At 41.4% G+C, this 21,435-nt stretch overlaps 1 protein-coding gene across 1 annotated transcript in view; it reads left to right on the top strand.

Annotated features, from left to right (window-relative positions):
- Nucleotides 1-21,435, top strand: part of LOC311229250 (serine/threonine-protein kinase Nek5) — a gene marked incomplete at its 5' end in the record, with an annotated part of 74,843 nt that overhangs the window by 29,589 nt on the left and 23,819 nt on the right. Inside the window, 3 exons of the mRNA XM_084315317.1 lie at nucleotides 851-947; nucleotides 14,645-14,786; nucleotides 18,654-18,848. Of these exons, the coding sequence (XP_084171443.1) occupies nucleotides 851-947; nucleotides 14,645-14,786; nucleotides 18,654-18,848 (434 nt within the window). The remainder of the gene's footprint in view (nucleotides 1-850; nucleotides 948-14,644; nucleotides 14,787-18,653; nucleotides 18,849-21,435) is intronic.

A 21,435-nucleotide genomic window follows, 5' to 3' on the forward strand; every position in this document is an offset into this window, starting at 1 on the left:
TTATGTGTCTGTAGTTCTGTGACTTCCTCTGTATCTCTGTGTTTATGCGTCTGTAGTTCTGTGACTTCCTCTGTTTCTCTGTGTTTATGTGTCTGTAGTTCTGTGACTTCCTCTGTATCTCTGTGTTTATGCGTCTGTAGTTCTGTGACTTCCTCTGTTTCTCTGTGTTTATGTGTCTGTAGTTCTGTGACTTCATCTGTTTCTCTGTGTTTGTGTCTGTAGTTCTGTGACTTCCTCTGTATCTCTGTGTTTATGCGTCTGTAGTTCTGTGACTTCCTCTGTATCTCTGTGTTTATGTGTCTGTAGTTCTGTGACTCCCTCTGTATCTGTGTGTTTATGCGTCTGTAGTTCTGTGACTTCCTCTGTTTCTCTGTGTTTATGTGTCTGTAGTTCTGTGACTTCATCTGTTTCTCTGTGTTTATGCGTCTGTAGTTCTGTGACTTCCTCTGTATCTCTGTGTTTATGTGTCTGTAGTTCTGTGACTTCCTCTGTATCTCTGTGTTTATGTGTCTGTAGTTCTGTGACTCCCTCTGTATCTCTGTGTTTATGTGTCTGTAGTTCTGTGACTCCCTCTGTATCTCTGTGTTTATGTGTCTGTAGTTCTGTGACTCCCTCTGTATCTCTGTGTTTGTGTCTGTAGTTCTGTGACTCCCTCTGTATCTCTGTGTTTATGTGTCTGTAGTTCTGTGACTCCCTCTGTATCTGTGTGTTTATGTGTCTGTAGTTCTGTGACTTCCCCTGTTTATCTGTGTTTATGTGTCTGTAGTTCTGTGACTTCCTCTGTTTCTCTGTGTTTATGTGTCTGTAGTTCTGTGACTTCCTCTGTATCTCTGTGTTTATGTGTCTGTAGTTGATGGAGGAGGAGTTCAGCCACACTGTGCTGCATAGAAACACACCTGTTGCCTCACAGGCTGCGAAAGCAAAACCAGGACCTGCACGGATATCAGGTACAGTAAGGACCTGTTCACATATAATATGCTAATGAATGAATGAATGAATGATCTTTATTGTCGGTCACAAGAATGGTACAACGAAATCTAAAATGCAGCCCTAGGTGCTAACAGTCACACAGTCCTAAAATACACGGTCTTAAAATAATAAAGTCAAGAGTGAGACATAATAGACATAAACAGGGGGGGTATAAAAAGAAAATTGCACTATTCCCTTGGTGGTGTGTGTGCGTGGGGGGGGGGGGGGGGGGTGCAGGGGAGATTGTTTGCTTAAAATCTTTGCTGAGTTTAGTGCACTTATGGCCCTGGGATAAAAACTGTTCTGTTAGTCCGGTTGGGCATGACGCTGAAACGCCTACCGGAGCGCAGCCGTATGAGGTGTTTGTAATACATCATTAGCAGGTGGAGTAGGAAGAATACATCATTATCAGGTGGAGTTGGAGGAAGAATACATTATTAGCAGGTGGAGTTGGAGGAAGAATACATTATTAGCAGGTGGAGTAGGAAGAATACATTATTAGCAGGTGGAGTTGGAGGAAGAATACATCATTAGCAGGTGGAGTAGGAAGAATACATCATTATCAGGTGGAGTTGGAGGAAGAATACATCATTATCAGGTGGAGTTGGAGGAAGAATACATCATTATCAGGTGGAGTAGGAAGAATACATCATTATCAGGTGGAGTTGGAGGAAGAATACATCATTATCAGGTGGAGTAGGAAGAATACATTATTAGCAGGTGGAGTAGGAAGAATACATTATTAGCAGGTGGAGTTGGAGGAAGAATACATTATTAGCAGGTGGAGTTGGAGGAAGAATACATCATTAGCAGGTGGAGTAGGAAGAATACATTATTAGCAGGTGGAGTAGGAAGAATACATTATTAGCAGGTGGAGTAGGAAGAATACATCATTAGCAGGTGGAGTTGGAGGAAGAATACATCATTAGCAGGTGGAGTTGGAGTAGGAAGAATACATTATTAGCAGGTGGAGTTGGAGTAGGAAGAATACATTATTATCAGGTGGAGTTGGAGGAAGAATACATTATTAGCAGGTGGAGTTGGAGGAAGAATACATTATTAGCAGGTGGAGTAGGAAGAATACATCATTAGCAGGTGGAGTTGGAGGAAGAATACATTATTAGCAGGTGGAGTTGGAGGAAGAATACATTATTATCAGGTGGAGTTGGAGGAAGAATACATCATTATCAGGTGGAGTAGGAAGAATACATTATTAGCAGGTGGAGTAGGAAGAATACATTATTAGCAGGTGGAGTTGGAGTAGGAAGAATACATTATTAGCAGGTGGAGTTGGAGTAGGAAGAATACATTATTATCAGGTGGAGTTGGAGGAAGAATACATCATTAGCAGGTGGAGTTGGAGGAAGAATACATTATTATCAGGTGGAGTTGGAGGAAGAATACATTATTATCAGGTGGAGTTGGAGGAAGAATACATCATTATCAGGTGGAGTAGGAGGAAGAATACATCATTAGCAGGTGGAGTTGGAGGAAGAATACATTATTATCAGGTGGAGTTGGAGGAAGAATACATTATTATCAGGTGGAGTTGGAGGAAGAATACATTATTAGCAGGTGGAGTAGGAAGAATACATTATTAGCAGGTGGAGTTGGAGGAAGAATACATCATTAGCAGGTGGAGTTGGAGGAAGAATACATTATTAGCAGGTGGAGTTGGAGGAAGAATACATTATTAGCAGGTGGAGTTGGAGGAAGAATACATTATTAGCAGGTGAGGTTGGAGTAGGAAGAATACATTATTAGCAGGTGGAGTTGGAGGAAGAATACATTATTAGCAGGTGGAGTTGGAGGAAGAATACATCATTAGCAGGTGGAGTTGGAGGAAGAATACATCATTAGCAGGTGGAGTTGGAGGAAGAATACATTATTAGCAGGTGGAGTTGGAGGAAGAATACATCATTAGCAGGTGGAGTTGGAGGAAGAATACATTATTAGCAGGTGGAGTTGGAGGAAGAATACATCATTATCAGGTGGAGTTGGAGGAAGAATACATTATTAGCAGGTGGAGTTGGAGGAAGAATACATTATTAGCAGGTGAGGTTGGAGTAGGAAGAATACATTATTAGCAGGTGGAGTTGGAGGAAGAATACATTATTAGCAGGTGAGGTTGGAGTAGGAAGAATACATTATTAGCAGTTGGAGTTGGAGTAGGAAGAATACATTATTAGCAGGTGGAGTTGGAGTAGGAAGAATACATCATTAGCAGGTGGAGTTGGAGTAGGAAGAATACATCATTAGCAGGTGGAGTTGGAGTAGGAAGAATACATCATTAGCAGGTGGGGTTGGTAGTCGACTACCCCCCTGAATGCAAAAAGAAAAAAATACTTTCTTTTTTATTTATTATTATTATTATTATTATTTATTTCCATCATCATCATTCCATTTGAGCTGTGGGGGGTGCTTAATGTCTGAAGGAGTCGACTGAAGGCTTCTTGTCCTCTGCGAAAGCATGCAATTGGTCCACTGATGGATACATCTTGATATTTGTCTAGTCTAGTGTGTTCATTAGATGGTAAAATCCTCTTTCAGTGCCTCTGTGCCTGTTTTCTTAGGCAGTTAGCCTCTGGTATGCGAGCCATTAGCGTTAGCCACGCTTCTAGGCCTCTTTGCTTTTGGAAAGAATGATAAAAAAATAAAAAGGAATAAACTTTAAAAATGTTTGCAGTCGACTACGGCAGGGGTTCCCAAACTTTTCAGGCCGGGACCCAGAAAATAAGGCGTCAGAGAGCCGCGGCCCAATGCACATCGTCAGGCTTTTTTTGTTTTTTTTTTTTGTCAGGCGACCGATTTTTTAAGCCAAATATCACTTCAATCCTATTAAGTTAGTTCAAGTTAGTTATTCATTTATATGTGCTATTTATGAGAGGGCTAACTTGTTGCAAAATAATAATGATAATAATAATAGCCTCATTAAAATACTATTGTTGCTTCGGTTGTTTTCAGTGTTTTATGTGCATAATCTGTTATTTAGTTTGAAATGTTCGTTGAAATAAGTAGATTTTTCGTTTTTGTTTATTTACCATATAGTCACATTTTAGAATACAATAGAATAGAATTTTAGAATACAACTAGAAACACATAATATAACTAAATCATACTATTTATACTACACCATATTGGTACAGTTTTAATAATAATCTTTTAATTTTTTTGCAGTCGACTACGGCTCCTTTCCGATCGATTAGTCGACTAACCGAGGTCAGAGGTCAGCCCTAGACTACTGTTACTAAAATAGATTAGTGGACTAACCAGGTCAGCCCTAGACTACTGTTACTAAAATAGATTAGTGGACTAACCGAGGTCAGCCCTAGACTACTGTTACTAAAATAGATTAGTGGACTAACCGAGGTCACTAGACTACTGTTACTAAAATAGATTAGTGGACTAACCGAGGTCAGCCCTAGACTACTGTTACTAAAATAGATTAGTGGACTAACCAGGTCAGCCCTAGACTACTGTTACTAAAATAGATTAGTGGACTAACCAGGTCAGCCCTAGACTACTGTTACTAAAATAGATTAGTGGACTAACCAGGTCAGCCCTAGACTACTGTTACTAAAATAGATTAGTGGACTAACCGAGGTCAGCCCTAGACTACTGTTACTAAAATAGATTAGTGGACTAACCGAGGTCAGCCCTAGACTACTGTTACTAAAATAGATTAGTGGACTAACCCAGGTCAGCCCTAGACTACTGTTACTAAAATAGATTAGTGGACTAACCGAGGTCAGCCCTAGACTACTGTTACTAAAATAGATTAGTGGACTAACCCAGGTCAGCCCTAGACTACTGTTACTAAAATAGATTAGTGGACTAACCGAGGTCAGCCCTAGACTACTGTTACTAAAATAGATTAGTGGACTAACCGAGGTCAGCCCTAGACTACTGTTACTAAAATAGATTAGTGGACTAACCGAGGTCAGCCCTAGACTACTGTTACTAAAATAGATTAGTGGACTAACCGAGGTCAGCCCTAGACTACTGTTACTAAAATAGATTAGTGGACTAACCGAGGTCAGCCCTAGACTACTGTTACTAAAATAGATTAGTGGACTAACCAGGTCAGCCCTAGACTACTGTTACTAAAATAGATTAGTGGACTAACCGAGGTCAGCCCTAGACTACTGTTACTAAAATAGATTAGTGGACTAACCGAGGTCAGCCCTAGACTACTGTTACTAAAATAGATTAGTGGACTAACCCAGGTCAGCCCTAGACTACTGTTACTAAAATAGATTAGTGGACTAACCAGGTCAGCCCTAGACTACTGTTACTAAAATAGATTAGTGGACTAACCGAGGTCAGCCCTAGACTACTGTTACTAAAATAGATTAGTGGACTAACCGAGGTCAGCCCTAGACTACTGTTACTAAAATAGATTAGTGGACTAACCAGGTCAGCCCTAGACTACTGTTACTAAAATAGATTAGTGGACTAACCGAGGTCAGCCCTAGACTACTGTTACTAAAATAGATTAGTGGACTAACCAGGTCAGCCCTAGACTACTGTTACTAAAATAGATTAGTGGACTAACCCAGGTCAGCCCTAGACTACTGTTACTAAAATAGATTAGTGGACTAACCGAGGTCAGCCCTAGACTACTGTTACTAAAATAGATTAGTGGACTAACCAGGTCAGTCCTAGACTACTGTTACTAAAATAGATTAGTGGACTAACCGAGGTCAGCCCTAGACTACTGTTACTAAAATAGATTAGTGGACTAACTGAGGTCAGCCCTAGACTACTGTTACTAAAATAGATTAGTGGACTAACCGAGGTCAGCCCTAGACTACTGTTACTAAAATAGATTAGTGGACTAACCAGGTCAGCCCTAGACTACTGTTACTAAAATAGATTAGTGGACTAACCGAGGTCAGCCCTAGACTACTGTTACTAAAATAGATTAGTGGACTAACCAGGTCAGCCCTAGACTACTGTTACTAAAATAGATTAGTGGACTAACCAGGTCAGCCCTAGACTACTGTTACTAAAATAGATTAGTGGACTAACCAGGTCAGCCCTAGACTACTGTTACTAAAATAGATTAGTGGACTAACCGAGGTCAGCCCTAGACTACTGTTACTAAAATAGATTAGTGGACTAACCAGGTCAGCCCTAGACTACTGTTACTAAAATAGATTAGTGGACTAACCGAGGTCAGCCCTAGACTACTGTTACTAAAATAGATTAGTGGACTAACCGAGGTCAGCCCTAGACTACTGTTACTAAAATAGATTAGTGGACTAACCCAGGTCAGCCCTAGACTACTGTTACTAAAATAGATTAGTGGACTAACCGAGGTCAGCCCTAGACTACTGTTACTAAAATAGATTAGTGGACTAACCCAGGTCAGCCCTAGACTACTGTTACTAAAATAGATTAGTGGACTAACCGAGGTCAGCCCTAGACTACTGTTACTAAAATAGATTAGTGGACTAACCCAGGTCAGCCCTAGACTACTGTTACTAAAATAGATTAGTGGACTAACCAGGTCAGCCCTAGACTACTGTTACTAAAATAGATTAGTGGACTAACCAGGTCAGCCCTAGACTACTGTTACTAAAATAGATTAGTGGACTAACCAGGTCAGCCCTAGACTACTGTTACTAAAATAGATTAGTGGACTAACCGAGGTCAGCCCTAGACTACTGTTACTAAAATAGATTAGTGGACTAACAGAGGTCAGCCCTAGACTACTGTTACTAAAATAGATTAGTGGACTAACCGAGGTCACTAGACTACTGTTACTAAAATAGATTAGTGGACTAACCGAGGTCAGCCCTAGACTACTGTTACTAAAATAGATTAGTGGACTAACCGAGGTCAGCCCTAGACTACTGTTACTAAAATAGATTAGTGGACTAACAGAGGTCAGCCCTAGACTACTGTTACTAAAATAGATTAGTGGACTAACTGAGGTCAGCACTAGACTACTGTTACTAAAATAGATTAGTGGACTAACCAGGTCAGCCCTAGACTACTGTTACTAAAATAGATTAGTGGACTAACCAGGTCAGCCCTAGACTACTGTTACTAAAATAGATTAGTGGACTAACCGAGGTCAGCCCTAGACTACTGTTACTAAAATAGATTAGTGGACTAACCAGGTCAGCCCTAGACTACTGTTACTAAAATAGATTAGTGGACTAACCAGGTCAGCCCTAGACTACTGTTACTAAAATAGATTAGTGGACTAACCGAGGTCAGCCCTAGACTACTGTTACTAAAATAGATTAGTGGACTAACCGAGGTCAGCCCTAGACTACTGTTACTAAAATAGATTAGTGGACTAACCGAGGTCAGCCCTAGACTACTGTTACTAAAATAGATTAGTGGACTAACCAGGTCAGCCCTAGACTACTGTTACTAAAATAGATTAGTGGACTAACCCAGGTCAGCCCTAGACTACTGTTACTAAAATAGATTAGTGGACTAACCGAGGTCAGCCCTAGACTACTGTTACTAAAATAGATTAGTGGACTAACCCAGGTCAGCCCTAGACTACTGTTACTAAAATAGATTAGTGGACTAACCGAGGTCAGCCCTAGACTACTGTTACTAAAATAGATTAGTGGACTAACCGAGGTCAGCCCTAGACTACTGTTACTAAAATAGATTAGTGGACTAACCGAGGTCAGCCCTAGACTACTGTTACTAAAATAGATTAGTGGACTAACCAGGTCAGCCCTAGACTACTGTTACTAAAATAGATTAGTGGACTAACCGAGGTCAGCCCTAGACTACTGTTACTAAAATAGATTAGTGGACTAACCGAGGTCAGCCCTAGACTACTGTTACTAAAATAGATTAGTGGACTAACCCAGGTCAGCCCTAGACTACTGTTACTAAAATAGATTAGTGGACTAACCGAGGTCAGCCCTAGACTACTGTTACTAAAATAGATTAGTGGACTAACCCAGGTCAGCCCTAGACTACTGTTACTAAAATAGATTAGTGGACTAACCCAGGTCAGCCCTAGACTACTGTTACTAAAATAGATTAGTGGACTAACCGAGGTCAGCCCTAGACTACTGTTACTAAAATAGATTAGTGGACTAACCGAGGTCAGCCCTAGACTACTGTTACTAAAATAGATTAGTGGACTAACCCAGGTCAGCCCTAGACTACTGTTACTAAAATAGATTAGTGGACTAACCGAGGTCAGCCCTAGACTACTGTTACTAAAATAGATTAGTGGACTAACCAGGTCAGCCCTAGACTACTGTTACTAAAATAGATTAGTGGACTAACCGAGGTCAGCCCTAGACTACTGTTACTAAAATAGATTAGTGGACTAACCAGGTCAGCCCTAGACTACTGTTACTAAAATAGATTAGTGGACTAACCAGGTCAGCCCTAGACTACTGTTACTAAAATAGATTAGTGGACTAACCGAGGTCAGAGGTCAGCCCTAGACTACTGTTACTAAAATAGATTAGTGGACTAACCGAGGTCAGCCCTAGACTACTGTTACTAAAATAGATTAGTGGACTAACCAGGTCAGCCCTAGACTACTGTTACTAAAATAGATTAGTGGACTAACAGAGGTCAGCCCTAGACTACTGTTACTAAAATAGATTAGTGGACTAACCGAGGTCAGCCCTAGACTACTGTTACTAAAATAGATTAGTGGACTAACCAGGTCAGCCCTAGACTACTGTTACTAAAATAGATTAGTGGACTAACCAGGTCAGCCCTAGACTACTGTTACTAAAATAGATTAGTGGACTAACCCAGGTCAGCCCTAGACTACTGTTACTAAAATAGATTAGTGGACTAACCGAGGTCAGAGGTCAGCCCTAGACTACTGTTACTAAAATAGATTAGTGGACTAACCAGGTCAGCCCTAGACTACTGTTACTAAAATAGATTAGTGGACTAACCGAGGTCAGCCCTAGACTACTGTTACTAAAATAGATTAGTGGACTAACCCAGGTCAGCCCTAGACTACTGTTACTAAAATAGATTAGTGGACTAACCAGGTCAGCCCTAGACTACTGTTACTAAAATAGATTAGTGGACTAACCAGGTCAGCCCTAGACTACTGTTACTAAAATAGATTAGTGGACTAACCGAGGTCAGCCCTAGACTACTGTTACTAAAATAGATTAGTGGACTAACCAGGTCAGCCCTAGACTACTGTTACTAAAATAGATTAGTGGACTAACAGAGGTCAGCCCTAGACTACTGTTACTAAAATAGATTAGTGGACTAACCGAGGTCAGCCCTAGACTACTGTTACTAAAATAGATTAGTGGACTAACCGAGGTCAGCCCTAGACTACTGTTACTAAAATAGATTAGTGGACTAACCGAGGTCAGCCCTAGACTACTGTTACTAAAATAGATTAGTGGACTAACCGAGGTCAGCCCTAGACTACTGTTACTAAAATAGATTAGTGGACTAACCGAGGTCAGCCCTAGACTACTGTTACTAAAATAGATTAGTGGACTAACCAGGTCAGCCCTAGACTACTGTTACTACAATAGATTAGTGGACTAACCAGGTCAGCCCTAGACTACTGTTACTAAAATAGATTAGTGGACTAACCGAGGTCAGCCCTAGACTACTGTTACTAAAATAGATTAGTGGACTAACCGAGGTCAGCCCTAGACTACTGTTACTAAAATAGATTAGTCGACTAACCCAGGTCAGCCCTAGACTACTGTTACTAAAATAGATTAGTGGACTAACCAGGTCAGCCCTAGACTACTGTTACTAAAATAGATTAGTGGACTAACCAGGTCAGCCCTAGACTACTGTTACTAAAATAGATTAGTGGACTAACCGAGGTCAGCCCTAGACTACTGTTACTAAAATAGATTAGTGGACTAACCGAGGTCAGCCCTAGACTACTGTTACTAAAATAGATTAGTGGACTAACCAGGTCAGCCCTAGACTACTGTTACTAAAATAGATTAGTGGACTAACCAGGTCAGCCCTAGACTACTGTTACTAAAATAGATTAGTGGACTAACCGAGGTCAGCCCTAGACTACTGTTACTAAAATAGATTAGTGGACTAACCAGGTCAGCCCTAGACTACTGTTACTAAAATAGATTAGTGGACTAACCAGGTCAGCCCTAGACTACTGTTACTAAAATAGATTAGTGGACTAACCGAGGTCAGCCCTAGACTACTGTTACTAAAATAGATTAGTGGACTAACCGAGGTCAGCCCTAGACTACTGTTACTAAAATAGATTAGTGGACTAACCGAGGTCAGCCCTAGACTACTGTTACTAAAATAGATTAGTGGACTAACCAGGTCAGCCCTAGACTACTGTTACTAAAATAGATTAGTGGACTAACCGAGGTCAGCCCTAGACTACTGTTACTAAAATAGATTAGTGGACTAACCCAGGTCAGCCCTAGACTACTGTTACTAAAATAGATTAGTGGACTAACCGAGGTCAGCCCTAGACTACTGTTACTAAAATAGATTAGTGGACTAACCGAGGTCAGCCCTAGACTACTGTTACTAAAATAGATTAGTCGACTAACCCAGGTCAGCCCTAGACTACTGTTACTAAAATAGATTAGTGGACTAACCAGGTCAGCCCTAGACTACTGTTACTAAAATAGATTAGTGGACTAACCGAGGTCAGCCCTAGACTACTGTTACTAAAATAGATTAGTGGACTAACCGAGGTCAGCCCTAGACTACTGTTACTAAAATAGATTAGTGGACTAACCGAGGTCAGCCCTAGACTACTGTTACTAAAATAGATTAGTGGACTAACCGAGGTCAGCCCTAGACTACTGTTACTAAAATAGATTAGTGGACTAACCGAGGTCAGCCCTAGACTACTGTTACTAAAATAGATTAGTGGACTAACCCAGGTCAGCCCTAGACTACTGTTACTAAAATAGATTAGTGGACTAACCGAGGTCAGCCCTAGACTACTGTTACTAAAATAGATTAGTGGACTAACCAGGTCAGCCCTAGACTACTGTTACTAAAATAGATTAGTGGACTAACCAGGTCAGCCCTAGACTACTGTTACTAAAATAGATTAGTGGACTAACCAGGTCAGCCCTAGACTACTGTTACTAAAATAGATTAGTGGACTAACTGAGGTCAGCCCTAGACTACTGTTACTAAAATAGATTAGTCGACTAACCGAGGTCAGAGGTCAGCCCTAGACTACTGTTACTAAAATAGCTCAGATCACCAGCGTCTGCTGTTTGTATACCTACATAGTACTGCCACCCGTAAGCAGGTTCTCTTCGACCCCTAGCCCTATTATTTACTCACCGATGATGATGTTGATCGATAGAGTCCTTTCTCAGCACAATCCATGCTGTTCCTCAGACTAGCTCTGCATAGTTGGCCACAAACCAATGCAAAGTCAATGGGGTCAAGCTCCTGTCTGTACAAGTTGACTGAGGCTCACTGTCAATCTACTTTGTGTTGCACTGTGGAGTGGATTTCAGTGAGCCTCTGTCAGCTTGTACAGACAGGAGCTTGACCCCATTGACTTTGCATTGGTCTGTGGCCAACTATCCAGAGCTAGTCTGAGGAACAGCATGGACTGTGCTGAGAAAGGACTCTATGGATCAACATCATCATCGGTGAGTAGGGAAAAGGCTAGAGGTCCAAAAATCTGAACTATCCCTTTAAACAAAACATTCATAAAGTTTGCAGCAAATTATGTATCTGTGAAAGCCACCACACACACACACACACACACACACACACACACACACACACACACACACACACACACACACACACACACACACACACACACACACACACACACACACACACACACACACACACACACACACACACACACACACACACACACACACACACACACACACACACACACACACACACACACTCAAACACATGCAAGCATACACTTGCCCGCACACACATAAACAATGGTGCACATATGCATGTAACCCCCCCCCCACACGCATATAATGTAGAATCTTCTGACTTATGAAGCACCATAAGTCACATTATTTTCAGTGTTACTCTTATTTGTGTCACATGACCTTGTCTGTTCTCACTGTAAAAACAGCATTTAGGTGGATCTGGTGTCAGAAGTGGGCGCTACTGCCATCTGTTGGTCAGTTAATAGCACAACAGCATCATGTGGTGAATGAGGATAGTGTAGTAATGTTTAGTGAAAATCTTCACACATCCACTGAAAAAAGGCATGGATTAAAAGATCAATCTTGGGATTTTAAGAATCGATTTGATTCAAATGAAATGATTCAATATCGTATTTAGCTTATCCACCGATGTTCAAGAATGAAGAATGTTGCTCATCAACTGATGAAACCATTGACATACAGTACTGTTGTGTCATTATTAGTTTTTTCTGCATTTAGACACAAGGTGCCTCTCGGCTCGTCTCCTGAGAGACACAAAATGTGTGTGTTATTGTTTTACTATTGTTTATTTTAAAAGGATTCAGACCGTCTCTATAAGCAGAGAAGCTTGTCCATGCCTTTATCTCCTCAAGACTGGACTACTGTAACGGACTCTTCATCGGGATTCCTGGCAAGAGCATCCAAAAGCTGCAATACATCCAGAACAGTGCTGCCAGGATCCTGATGAGAGTCCGTAAACACGATCACATAACTCCCATCCTCCACTCACTACACTGGCTCCCCGTCTCATCCCGGATCAACTACAAAATCCTTACGATCACCCATAACTGCATAAACGGACACGCACCCCTCTACCTTCAGGAACTCATCACTCCACAATCCTTCACTCGCACCCTCAGATCCGCAGGTAGCCTGCTCCTTCAGGTCCCCAATACCCGGCTCTGCACCCTGGGTGACCGAGCCTTCTGCACGGCTGCACCACGCCTGTGGAACAGCCTCCCCATCCAGCTGAGGGCACCACAGAGCCTGGACTCTTTTAAAGCAGGCCTGAAAACCTATCTGTTCAAAAAGGCCTTTGACTGTTAGCTTTTTATTTCAATTTTATTGCACTTTGTTTTTAAATTGTCTGTTTATACTATGTTTTTAATTAACCATGTTCTATTTTTATTCTGTATTTTATTTGTTTTACTAATAACTATTTTATTCTATTTTTTTAACTGTTTTAACCATGTAGTGTAGCACTTTGGGATCCCAGCGAACAAAAAGTGCATTACAAATCCAATCTATTATTATTATTTATTATTAAGCAAAGCCAGTATAATGTTATATTTGATTATTTTAAGAAAGTTGTGCAAACAGATTAACAGTAGAGTGAAGTGATGAAATAAAAAACACAAAACATACTGTCAGTGACCCCCCCCCCCCCCCCCCCCCCCCCCCGCCACCCGCCACCTCCAGTCGGTGATGTCACTAGGATGTCAAATCTGGGCCAATGAATGAGGCTCTGATGTTGTGAGGCTTTGTGTGAACACCTAAATTAGGTTTTTATTTCTGGTTCAGACCTTCTGGCAATGCTAAAATGTATACCTCATTTGGGTGTAAAACCTCACACAAACATTTGATGGGCTCATAAAATCAAAGCCCCATTCATTGTCTATGACGATAGCGATAGCGATACCGGAGTCTTATGGCGAGCACAGAAAGACTCAGAAGGAGCTTCTATCCCCAGGCCATCAGGCTGCTAAACGAACAATAATCGCTAAACGAACAATAATCACTATGCAACAACCATCAAATGCACACAGCACACACACCCACACGCACACACTCACTCAAACAAACAACACACTGCAGCACCCACTCTCCACACTTTAGATCACACAAACACACTTACACTTTATATTTATTGATAAAGGATTTGCACTACAACTCGTACACCGACTGTGAATTGTACCTAAACTGCACCTCGTCCATTTATGCCTTGCACTATATAGTATTGTATATTAGTACACTGCACAGTATTGTATATTGTATGGTAACTACGTCTACGAACATTGTACATATGTCTAAACTGAACACTGTGACCTCTTTTTTACTTCTAATTTTTACTATTTTTACTATGTTTTTATTTCATACTTATCTTGTCTAGCACAGTCTCTGGAGCGCAACAGTAAGAAGCATTTTGTACAAAAGTATTCTGTACTTCTGTATGACAACTATTAAAGAAACTTGAACTTGAAACTTGAAGCATCCCCAGATTTGCCTGAACGTCCCAGTTTCATCACTGATTGGAGGGTTCTTTCTCTTGATGTCTAGCTTTAGGGGAGAGTGGTGGGTCTTCACAAATACTGACTCAACTGTCCTGGAGCACAAGAAGAACATATGTCAATTCTTAGAATGGGTAAAAACAAAAAACAGGGTGGGTGGTAATTCCCCTTTTAAGATGTTCATCTTAAACAATTGCTGAAATAATGTCATAAATCAAGATAATTTTGGCCAATATAATCATATTATGACATTTTAACATTGGCACATGCCTGATATCTTTTGACTCCTGTAGATATGTCTGCATGTAAATACAACTCCTGTGCTTAAACGTTTTATGATATCATTTCATTTTATTGTCCATTTTTGTTGTGTTCTTATTTAGATTTGTATATTTGCTTCTAACCATGTAGTGCCGTTGACATCAACGCAGCAACCCCACCCCCCCAACTCATCTTATCTTATCTTACTTTATCTTATATTATCTTATCTTGTATTATATTATCTTATCTAACACGTGTCTATACTGTGTTGTCCAGAAAACGTCCCCAAGATGAGAGCCCCAGAGAGGCCTACTCCTCGGCCAAAGCCTGGGCCCCCGGTGAAAAAACTGGCCCTGCGACCAGAGTGGAAAGCTCCGGTCAGAGTGTACACTCCAGCACGGCATAAAGTAGGGCACATGTAATCTGGCATAAGAAAATTGTACAATGGCATATTAGGGCCACTGTAGGTAAATGTTTTTTTTTTTTACTGGAGCTGGGGAAGGAGGGTAAGATTCAGAGGAACAACTTGGAATTTCTGAGATTATCAATAATTTACGAGACATTCTCTGAGATTAAAGTTGAAAGTGTATGTGGCAAAAACATGGATGTTCTCTGAGATAAAAGTCAGAAAAGCTTGCATAGTGTTCCATTGGTCTGACATGTCAGGCTAGGCGCTAGGGTAATGGAAGAGTGGGTGGAGAGTGTCAGGCTAGGGTACTTTAGTTGCCTGCAAAGTTCTCATAGCATCTTGTACATTTCTGACTTTAATCCACGTTTTTCTCTCATACATTTTTTACTAATCTGACTTTCTTTCTCAGAATATTAACCCCTCCTCTGGTTCTGGTCAACCCATCATAAAGTTGTCATATTCAACCTGTTCAAAAAAGATAGTTTAGAATGTATGTTTCAAATAATTTATATTTCTGTTTTACATTTTTAACCGTTTGAAAAGTAAATGTAGTAATATATTGTAGAGATGGAGAGTAAGAGTACTCCCCCCCCCCCCCCCCCCCCCCACACACACACAAAAAGGGCAGACTACAGGTCAGTGATTCAGAGGGTCAGAATTAGGGCTGCATGATTCTTGCTCAAATGTGAATCCCGATTTTTCTCTCTAAGAATTGAGATCACGATTCTCTCACACGATTAAATTTTTTTCAATAAATCTTTCTTAAACAGACAACATAACATATATCAAAGTGCTTGACTTAAACTTAAACATAACAGGAAAGTGCTTGACTTAAACTTAAGTATCTTGTAACATACAAAATAACTCAAATCAGAATCGTCATTCAAAAAAGTTAAGTAAAAATAATAATAAAAAAAGAATTTACTTTAAAGAAATCGTCATAATTTAGAAATGAGATTGCATAGGTCTATGAATCGAGATCGTGATTTTTTTTTCTATTAATCGTGCAGCCCTAGTCAGAATGCAGTATAATTTATTATTTGACCCCACGCATTACATTTCAATGCAAATCTGTGGCTGACCTGATGAAACCAATATAGTTGAATATCTCTCTGAATTCTGAATTATCTGAATATCAATCAGCAGCTCTACATAGAAGGCTGGTATGGAGTGAAGTTTTCTGAATATCAATCAGCAGCTCTATCACTAAAATTGCCACTTTACATCCGTTTAGAATCCCTGGGTTGTGGGATTGATTCCTTTCCACTCCCAATACACAAGCTACACACAACACATTCTACATCCAGTATGCATGACTCACTCTCTCAAATCCCCCCTACTAACTCTCTCCTTATCCTCACCGAGCCCTTCCAAGCCAGAGCAGAACTACCAGCTGATCGGATGGTCAGACAGACTGCAGCTCATCAGGACCAAAGGTAGGATGGTTCAGAAGCTCTGCTCGCCAATCAGGTTACAGTAGGAAGTGATTATTGAGGCGTACATTTACTGTTTCAGCTCATTTTGACATAGTAGCTACTAACCTGACTGCTACACAGAACCATCTCCTTTGAAACTGGATAGATTGTATAGGGACAGCACTTAAAATACATACTTGGGCAGAATGGCAGGTGATTGGATCGACCATCTGTCTCTCACTGGCTATCAAACAATCTGTCAACCAATCAGTGTCATTCTTTGCTCTTCTTTTCAATGAAGAAACACCTCCCAGTTCTGATGTAACTGATGCTACAGCAGCATCCACGCTAACCTCTTCAAGAACCACCATTGTTGTTTTCGGATTAACTCCACGCCCCCTAGCTGCCAGTACAGTAGTTCCTCAAAGGACGCTTGTAACTGAGGGGTACAATTCCCTGACTGTATTGAATAAGTATGGTATCATTAAACCACTACTGAGTTATGTACATTACTACTGGCCATACAGTACACATGTATATGAGATGAACACTTCCACAATAACACGGCTTCACAACAAATATCGTTTAGAAGAATATTTATTAGCAGCACGAAGATTATCTTACATTACTTTACTTATCAAGATTGAGAGTTGCGCTTGTAAGGCGAAGAATGTGCATGAATAGGTCAAGAGCGTAAGTCCATGAGAATATTACGCAGGAGATAATTAATACCACCTGTATCATAAGAATTATATATGGTACACTAGTAGGGCAGCTGGAGATACTAATAGGGTCCCTCCGGTTGTAGGCCAGCAGGGGGGAAAGCTAGCCAGCCTCAGGGGTCCTAGAGGCGGGCTCGACGATGCTCCTCACAGGGTAAATCCCACACAGTTGTGGGTGTAGACGATTCTCCGCTCCATCAGCTACAGGACCAAAGCAAATATAATCCAGCCGAAAAGGGCTCTGTAGTCGTCGGTGTAGGTTATCCAGTGTACATATCCACACGGTTCTCGTCTAGGGCTCCTCGGATGACGGCACCAGGTTAAGCCGCCCAGCCTGGATAAGCACACTAGCTCGGTACGATGAAACGTTGGTAATGCTGGTCACTGTAGAACGGTAGCCGCACGATACACTATACATAATAGACTATTACTTAATAATAGAATAGGTCGAACTCGACGATCCAGCGTTAAACTCTGACACTTCAGCTATCAATTCGCACGCGGTCTCAAGGCTCTATTTCGGGGCAAAACGGGCCCACTTCACAGCACGTTGTATCGTGGTGTGAGGCTTCAACTTATTGGGGTAACACGTTTCGGGTAACTAACTGCTGTATCCACCTGCAACGTATTTATACGTAAGGTGAACAATCTAGTACCAGCCTTATTTCTGTCTCGTATTCTTGCGCAGAACCGGGCATGTCCAGACATGTCTTAGCGGTGACTTTGAACTAGACATTGAGGGTATGGCCGTGGCGCCTAGGGGATCGCTGTCCAATAGGAGAATGAATATTATGGTCTGTACTAGGTAAAGGGATATTCCGTGTATATGTACAAAGAATATACAAGGGATATCAGACGATATACAAATACTATACAATATATCTCAAGTAATAAATATATATATTCGGTTTAATCTGACCCTTCGTAACAAGCTGATTGGTCCAAACTAGTGGTTCATGTTCAAGCACATAATAACTTGAAGTCTGAAAAGATGGTTTCTCACGTGATCTTGCAAAGCCAGCTGCCATGTGAGGTTTACCCAGCTATTGGATCATGCATACATACATACATACATACATACATACATACATACATACATACATACATACATACATACATACATACATACATACATACATACATACATACATACATACATACATACATACAGTATGGGGCGACAGTGGCTCGAGAGGTAGAGCATCTGGTAATCCAGAGGTACCCGGTTTGTTTCCCACTCCTCCCGGGGAGCATGTTGAAGTGTCCTTGAGCAAGACACTTAACCCCTAACTGCTCCCGATGAGCATGGTTGCCTCCACTGTCGGTGTGTGAATGTGTGAGAGAATGGGTGAATGTCAGGAACAAATTGTAAAGCACTTTAGATAAAAGCTGTTATATAAATGCAGTCCATTTACCATTTACATCATACATTACCTGTCACATTGGTTGCACTCCTAACCTGGATACAGATTGACAGGGCAGTGAGATCCCACCGCTGCCACCAATGTAGCCCAGTGGATTTGAACCTGGGACCACAGGATCCACAGCGGCTGCACTAACCAACTGAGCTAAAGGGTCCGACCCGTTAGCAGGTGCTGGCTAGATGGACCACACTACTAGTAGAGGAATTGCAGTGTATGTTTTGGTCCTTTTGTAGGATATGTTGACAATAAGAAAAACGTTACACTGGCCTCATCCTTTAGTCACTGATCTATCCTAATGTACTACCACTGTGTCAGGTGGAACGGCCAGCCTGCCAGCCACTACCGACATTACCATGCCCAGTTGGACGCCTTCCAACGGGGAAATAAAGAGGACGTCCCTTCCCCTCCTCCTCCTCCGCTCCCTCCACTCCTCCCTCACCCAGCACCCGAGGAGCAGGCAGTAGGGCCCTGTGCAGACAGGCCTACCCCTCACCTGGAACCCTACAAGCTGTGAGTCGGATCATATTCTAACCACCGGGTTTAACCCTTTCACTACCACACTACAGGAGGTTAACCCTTTCACTACCACACTACAGGAGGTTAACCCTTTCACTACCACACTACAGAAGGTTAACCTTTCACTACCACACTACAGAAGGTTAACCCTTTCACTACCACCAGGCATGCAGTGGTGGTCAAACGCGGTTAAACACCGTTTAGGCTACGTCACTGAGGCAGAATAGAATAGAATAGAAATACTTTTATTATCCCGTGGGAAATTTGACACTGCGAGCGAAGTGCGCGCAATGATGTGCACACAAAAATGACTCGTCTTGACTCGCTTATCACCTAGACTTTGCATAATAATAGGATACCGACAACCAAATACAAGCCCTGTAGGTGTGGTGGGGGGTTGCTTGATCTCCCGACTTCACTGGAAGGATGAGACAAGGTGTGCTTCAGTCTGAAGGAAACTGTCCTTCAGTAAACTAACTCTAAGTTACATTGTTAATTTAGTTTGTATTTACTTTTCTAGTTTAAGTTAATTCAATTAAAGAAATTGTAACTACAATTACATTTAAAACATTGTTATGCATAATAATCATCTGTTCTGTGCGCAACCGAGGGAACATGTATGCGCGTGCACACGTGCACGTGGCGTTTGGCCTTGGCCCATATTACGACTGCACCACTGACTACCACACTACAGAAGGTTAACCTTACACTACCACACTACAGAAGGTTAACCTTTCACTACCACACTACAGAAGGTTAACCTTACACTACCACACTACAGAAGGTTAACCTTTCACTACCACACTACAGAAGGTTAACCCTTTCACTACCACACTACAGAAGGTTAACCTTTCACTACCACACTACAGAAGGTTAACCTTTCACTACCACACTACAGAAGGTTAACCCTTTCACTACCACACTACAGAAGGTTAACCTTTCACTACCACACTACAGAAGGTTAACCCTTTCACTACCACACTACAGAAGGTTAACCTTTCACTACCACACTACAGAAGGTTAACCTTTCACTACCACACTACAGAAGGTTAACCTTTCACTACCACACTACAGAAGGTTAACCCTTTCACTACCACACTACAGAAGGTTAACCTTTCACTACCACACTACAGAAGGTTAACCTTTCACTACCACACTACAGAAGGTTAACCCTTTCACTACCACACTACAGAAGGTTAACCTTTCACTACCACACTACAGAAGGTTAACCCTTTCACTACCACACTACAGAAGGTTAACCTTACACTACCACACTACAGAAGGTTAACCCTTTCACTACCACACTACAGAAGGTTAACCTTACACTACCACACTACAGAAGGTTAACCCTTTCACTACCACACTACAGAAGGTTAACCTTTCACTACCACACTACATAAGGTTAACCCTTTCACTACCACACTACAGAAGGTTAACCTTTCACTACCACACTACATAAGGTTAACCTTTCACTACCACACTACAGAAGGTTAACCTTACACTACCACACTACAGAAGGTTAACCCTTTCACTACCACATTACAGGAGGTTAACCTTTCACTACCACACTACAGGAGGTTAACCTTTGACTACCACACTACAGAAGGTTAACCCTTTCACTACCACATTACAGGAGGTTAACCTTTCACTACCACACTACAGGAGGTTAACCTTTCACTACCACACTACAGAAGGTTAACCTTTCACTACCACACTATAGAAGGTTAACCCTTTCACTACCACACTACAGAAGGTTAACCTTTCACTACCACACTACAGAAGGTTAACCTTTCACTACCACACTACAGAAGGTTAACCCTTTCACTACCACACTACAGAAGGTTAACCTTTCACTACCACACTACAGAAGGTTAACCCTTTCACTACCACACTACAGAAGGTTAACCTTACACTACCACACTACAGAAGGTTAACCCTTTCACTACCACACTACAGAAGGTTAACCTTTCACTACCACACTACAGAAGGTTAACCTTTCACTACCACACTACAGAAGGTTAACCTTTCACTACCACACTACAGAAGGTTAACCTTTCACTACCACACTACAGAAGGTTAACCTTTCACTACCACACTACAGAAGGTTAACCTTTCACTACCACACTACAGAAGGTTAACCTTTCACTACCACACTACAGAAGGTTAACCTTTCACTACCACACTACAGAAGGTTAACCTTTCACTACCACACTACAGAAGGTTAACCCTTTCACTACCACACTACAGAAGGTTAACCTTTCACTACCACACTACAGAAGGTTAACCTTTCACTACCACACTACAGAAGGTTAACCTTTCACTACCACACTACAGAAGGTTAACCCTTTCACTACCACACTACAGAAGGTTAACCTTTCACTACCACACTACAGAAGGTTAACCTTTCACTACCACACTATAGAAGGTTAACCTTTCACTACCACACTACAGAAGGTTAACCTTTCACTACCACACTACAGAAGGTTAACCTTTCACTACCACACTACAGAAGGTTAACCCTTTCACTACCACACTACAGAAGGTTAACCTTACACTACCACACTACAGAAGGTTAACCCTT

Source organism: Notolepis coatsorum (assembly GCF_963971535.1).
Source record: "Notolepis coatsorum genome assembly, chromosome: 5".
In the NCBI taxonomy this organism is placed as follows: domain Eukaryota; kingdom Metazoa; phylum Chordata; class Actinopteri; order Aulopiformes; family Paralepididae; genus Notolepis; species Notolepis coatsorum.